The sequence below is a fragment of the Arachis hypogaea genome, chromosome 10 (genome assembly GCF_003086295.3).
Source record: "Arachis hypogaea cultivar Tifrunner chromosome 10, arahy.Tifrunner.gnm2.J5K5, whole genome shotgun sequence".
Classification (NCBI taxonomy): Eukaryota; Viridiplantae; Streptophyta; class Magnoliopsida; order Fabales; family Fabaceae; genus Arachis; species Arachis hypogaea.
The window spans coordinates 12,432,201-12,438,055 of NC_092045.1; the positions used below are offsets into that span (position 1 = coordinate 12,432,201).

Below are 5,855 nucleotides of genomic sequence, written 5' to 3' on the forward strand. Positions count from 1 at the left end.
AAGTTTGATAGAAGAAGCATCTCAATTCCTGCCATTGGAGCAAACAATTTTGAGCTAAAACCTCAATTAGTTGCTCTAATGCAACAGAACTGCAAGTTTCATGGACTTCCATCAGAAGATCCCTACCAGTTTTTAACTGAGTTCTTGCAGATCTGTGAGACTGTTAAGACCATAGTTGTAAGAACCAGACCGGACCGGCCGGTTCGACTGGAAAACTGGTGAACCGGACCCAGAACCGGTCCGGTTGAGTGATATAACCGAATAAGGAATAGAACCGTTTTGAACCGGGTTGAACCAGCCAGTTTTGATAAAAACCGAAAAACCGACGGTTTCTGGTTAACCAACCGGTTCAGGAAATTTTTTTTAAATCTTTTTCCAAAACGACGTCGTTTTGGTTTATTTAAAAAAAAAAAAAGAAAAGCCGTACGGGCTACCACCCCCACGCCCCACCCGATCCAGTTTGCAGTTCCAATTTCCCTCCCCTTTTGGCTATTCCCCCAACCCTAACGGCGAAACCCTACCACTACCAGCCCTCCGCCAGTCCGCCGCCCTCACCTCACTCACCCAGCACCCAGCCCGTCATCCTCTTCGTCTCACCGGCGGTCTGAGCTCTGAAGAAACCAACTCAACCAACTCAGCCCGTCATCCTCTCCGAACAGCAGACCCGCCACCCGCGAACTCGCCGGTCAGCCGTTGTGCGCAGTCGAACTCGCCATTCCAGCGCCATCGCCCTCGCCCAGTCGCCCTCCCCGTCGCCCTTCTGCTCTAGTGCTACTGCTCTGTGACTCTGTCAACAGGTAAGCTCCACTGCTCCAGTTCTGTAATCTGCTTCTGCTCTGTTCTGCACTTGAAGTTTAATGATTGTTGTGTGAAATACATTACACTCTGCTCTGTTCTGTTACTGTAAGTTCTGTTAAGCTGAATTTCCTTGTTGAATATGCTTGTTGAAATTTGAAACTGTTGAATACATTACACTTGAATATGCTTGTTGAATTTCCTTGTTGAATTTCCTTGTAAATTTACTGTTGGATTAGGACATGAAATATGAAACTGTTGGTTGTTGCATTTTTCATGTTATGTAAATCAAATTTTTCATGTAAATCAATTTATGTTTTGTTGATTTGTACTGGAAATATGAAACTGTTGGATTATATGCTTGATTTGAATCTATGAAATATGATTTTGCTTGTCTTGCTGAATAGGAAATTTAACTATTTAAGAATTTAAGGTTGCTGTCTTGCTGAATAGGGAATAGGAACTAGGGAATTTAGGATTGCTATTGTTTTATAATTTTGCGGTTTTGCTACTCCATATTCTTTTAGAATGGCTTCTGCGAATACACCATCAGAAATACCATCTTCGCAAGAACAAGGATCAACTCCTGATGCATCAATCGGAACCCAAAAAAATAATAATAGAGCAAAAACCGATCCTGCATGGGGTCTTTCCAAACAAGTTGTGGAGTCTGGAAAAACAATTCTGCTATGCATATATTGTGAGAAGCTTATTAGGGGTGGAGGAATTCATCGGTTTAAACTTCATTTGGCTGGAAAAGGAGGAGATATTGAGTCTTGTCGAAAGGTGCCAGCTGCAGTGAGACACCAATTCCATGAAAGTATTGAAGAGCTTCGAAGCAAGAAAAGAAAAACTCAAGAACAATATGCCGAAAGTTATAATGCTTGTGATGATGTTGAAAGAGAATTTGATGAGATCGAACGTAATGAGATGCAACAACAACAAAAATCCAGGGTTCCAACACCTATCTCTAGAAAAGGAAAACAAGTCAAAGGTTTACAATCCTATTTTCCATCGGCAACAACACCCGGAGCTCAACCAACTATCAAAAGCGTTATTCAAAGCAAAGAAATTGTGGAGAAGTGTGATATTGCTATTGCGAAATGGATGGTGGATGCCTCTATTCCATTTAATGCGGTTAATTCAGCTTACTATTAGCCAATGATTGATGCTATTGCAAGCATGGGTGCAGGGTATAAAGGGCCAAGTTATCCAAGAGTCCATGGGTATTTGTTGAGTAAATTAGTTGAGGATGTGAGGAAGATGATTGATGGTTATCGTGAGATTTGGAAGCAAACTGGATGCACTATTATGGCCGATGGATGGACTGATCGTTGTAGGCGTACTTTGATTAATTTTTTAGTTTATTGTCCTAAAGGAACTGTTTTTCTAAAGTCAGTTGATGCTTCTAATATCTCAAAAACTGCTGAAAATTTGTTTAAGTTGTTTAGGGATGTTGTATTGTTTGTTGGTCCTGAGAATGTTGTGCATATTGTAACGGATAATGCTACAAACTATGTTGCTGCGGGAAGATTGTTGGAGGCTGAGTTTCCTAAATTGTATTGGTCCCCTTGTGCAGCTCATTGTGTTAATCTGATGTTTCAAGATATTGGGAAGTTGCAAGAAGTGAGTCAAACTGTGTCACAAGCTTCACTGATCACTAAGTATATCTATAATCATTGCTATCCACTGTTCTTGATGAGAAAGTTTACAGGTGGGCGGGAAATACTTCGTCCAGCTCCAACTCGGTTTGCTACTAATTTCATTGCTTTGCAAAGTATTTTAGCTCAAAAGGATCCTCTGAGAGCTATGGTGACTTCTAAAGAATTTACAGGCTCAGCTTACTCCAAAGAAGCCAAAGCTAAGAAATTTGTGGATCAAGTCTTGGATTCTAAATTTTGGAGTCAATGCACTGATATTGTTAAGCTTACTTCGCCACTTGTTCATGTTTTACGTATTGTGGATAGTGAAGACAGACTTGCCATGGGTTATCTTTATCAAGCTATTTATAAGGCTAGAGAAGAAATGGTGAGGAGGTTTCAGAAAAGAAAGAAGGTTGTTGATCCTTATCTGAAGATTTTGGATACCCGTTGGGATGCACAACTTAAGAGAAATCTTCATGCCGCTGGTTATTGGTTAAATCCATCTTTTCGATTTAATGCTGGAGAATTTGAAAATCACAAAGAAACGATTTCTGGCTTGTTGGATGTCATTGAGAAATATGCTTATGATGATCCTGTATTGAATTCTAAGCTGACAAGTGAGAAGAGGATCTTTAAGAATGCTGAGAAAGATTTTGGAAGACCCTCTGCAATACGTGAACGAACCACTGTTATGCCAGGTGAAATTTCTTCATAAATTTGGTCTTTTACTATTGTGATGAATTTATTATGTGATATTTATGATTGTGATAAATTATTTATCTGTTTTTTATGTTAAGATCAATGGTGGGAATCTTATGGTTGTGGAGCACCAAATTTGCAAAAGTTGGCTATTCGTGTTTTAAGCCAGACTTGTAGCTCTTCAGGTTGTGAGCGTAACTGGAGTATTTTTGAACACATTCACTCAAAGAAGAGGAATCGGCTAGAGCATTAAAAACTTAATGATCTTGTTTATGTTCATTACAACTTAAGGTTACAACAAAGGTACTTTCTTGATTGTTTTAAGTTGAAACTTGAAAGCATTATTTTAAAATCTTAATCATCACATGAGTAACGAAATATATTGATAACATAGGAACCAAATGAGAAACCAAGTTTATGATCCAATTTGTCTTGATGCATTTGAGGATCATTCGGAATGGATACTGGAAGATTCACCACCATTTTTAACTCCTGAAGAAATTGATGCTTTACGAAATGATCTTACAAATATGTCTCTTCAATCACCTTTAGATGATTTAGGTATGCTTTTATTTATTTATGAATTTTGATCAACTATGATTTTCGTATGCCTTATAACATGTTTTATATTATTTTTTATCTTGATTTGTGAAATATTATCTATAATGCTAGATCAATTGGATTTGGAAGATGATCGGGAGGATGATGGAGCTAATAATTCTGTGGAAAATGCAAATCAAAATGAAACCAATCAGGATGTAGCTCCACATTTGTCAGATGAAGAGCAACTTGCCGACTTCGAAATCACTCCTTGGATTTAGTTTATGAATTGTTATCCATATTGTGTTTAACTAAGATACTAATGTACTAGTACTAAGTACTAACTACTTTCATGTTTATCTTTGTATTAGTTATATTTAGACTTTGAAACTTGGTTGTCTTTAAAATGTTGGTTAAGAACTAACAATATGTATTTTGAATTTATTAAGTTTATGACTATTTTTAGTATTTTATATTTTTTATTCATGTGAAACCGGTTTTACCGGTTCAACCAACGGTTTATCGGTTGAACCAATAAACCAGTGAACCAGTAACCTGACCGGTTCGATCACCGGTCCGGTTCTTACAACTATGGTTAAGACTAATGGAGTAGATCCTCAAGTCTACAGGCTCATGCTTTTTCCTTTTACTATAAGAGACAGAGCTAGAGCATGGTTAGGCTCTCAACCTAAAGATAGCCTGGAATCCTGGGATAAGCTGGTCACGACCTTCTTGGCTAAGTTCTTTTCTCCTCAAAAGCTGAGCAAGTTTAGAGTGGATGTTCAGACCTTCAAACAAAAAGGTGGTGAATCCCTCTATGAAGCTTGGGAAAGATACAAACAGATGACCAAAAGATGTCCTTCTGACATGTTTTCAGAATGGACCATGATATATATATTCTATTATGGTCTATCTGAGTTCTCTAAGATGTCATTGGACCATTCTGCAGGTGGATCCATTCACCTAAAGAAAACGCCTGCAGAAGCTCAAGAACTTATTGACATGGTTGCAAATAACCAGTTCATGTACACTTCTGAGAGAAATTTCGTGAATAATGGGACACCTCAAAGGAAGGGAGTTCTTGAAATTGATGCTCTGAATACCATTTTGGCTCAGAACAAAATGTTGACTCAGCAAGTCAACATGATTTCTCAAAGTCTGAATAGATGGCAAAATGCATCCAACAGTACTAAAGAGGCATCTTCTGAAGAAGAAGCTTATGATTCTGAGAACCCTGCAATAGCAGAGGTAAATTATATGGGTGAACATTATGGAAACACCTATAATTCATCATGGAGAAATCATCCAAATTTCTCATGGAAGGATCAACAATAGCCTCAACAAGGCTTTAATAATGGTGGAAGAAATAGGCTCAGCAATATCAAGCCTTATCCATCATCTTCTCAGCAACAGACAGAGAATTCTGAACAGAGCACCTCTAACTTAGCAAACTTATTCTCTGATCTGTCTAAGGACACTTTAAGTTTTATGAGTGAAACAAGGTCCTCCATTAGAAATCTGGAGGCACAAGTGGGCCAGCTGAGTAAGAAAATCACTGAAACTCCTCCTAGTACTCTCCCAAGCAATGCTGAAGAGAATCCAAAAAGAGAGTGCAAGGCCATTGATATAATCAACATGGCCGAACCTAGAGAGGAAGGAGAGGACGTGAATCCCAATGAGGAATACCTCATGGGACGTCTCTCAAGCAAGAAGGAGTTCCCTATTGAGGACCCAAGGGAATCTGAGGCTCATATAAAGACTATAGAGATCCCATTAAACCTCCTTCTGCCATTCATGAGCTCTGAAGACTATTCTTCCTCTGAAGAGGATGAAGATGTAATTGGAGAGCAAGTTGCTCAATATCTAGGAGCTATCATGAAGCTGAATGCCAAGTTATTTGGTAATGAGACTTGGGAAGGTGAACCTCCCTTGCTCATCAGTGAACTAGATACATGGGTTCAGCAAACCTTACCTCAAAAGAGACAAGATCTTGGCAAATTCTTAATACCCTATACCATAGGCACCATGACCTTTGAAAAGGCTCTGTGTAACCTGGGGTCAAGCATAAATCTTATGCCACTCTATGTAATGGGGAAGCTGGGGATCATTGAGGTATAGCCTGCCATATTTTCATTACAATTGGCAGACAAGCCAGTAAGACAAGCTTATGGATTGGTA

At 38.8% G+C, this 5,855-nt stretch overlaps 1 protein-coding gene and 1 non-coding gene across 2 annotated transcripts; one reads left to right on the forward strand and one right to left on the reverse strand.

Moving 5' to 3' along the window:
- Window positions 1-1,956: 1,956 nt before the first annotated feature.
- On the forward strand, window positions 1,957-3,153 carry LOC112717335 (uncharacterized). The gene has a single exon (XM_025769399.1). It carries the CDS (start codon window positions 1,957-1,959, stop codon window positions 3,151-3,153), a length of 1,197 nt encoding a protein of 398 aa, XP_025625184.1.
- A 1,289-nt stretch (window positions 3,154-4,442) lies between these two features.
- LOC112718487 (small nucleolar RNA R71) lies at window positions 4,443-4,546 on the reverse strand. The gene has a single exon (XR_003160825.1). It is a non-coding gene; the product is annotated as a small nucleolar RNA R71 (small nucleolar RNA).
- Between the last annotated feature and the right edge of the window lie 1,309 nt (window positions 4,547-5,855).

Excerpts from the sequence above, each read along its gene's own strand:
- LOC112717335 (XM_025769399.1), top strand. The coding sequence starts at position 1,957 with ATGATTGATGCTATTGCAAGCATGGGTGCAGGGTATAAAGGGCCAAGT.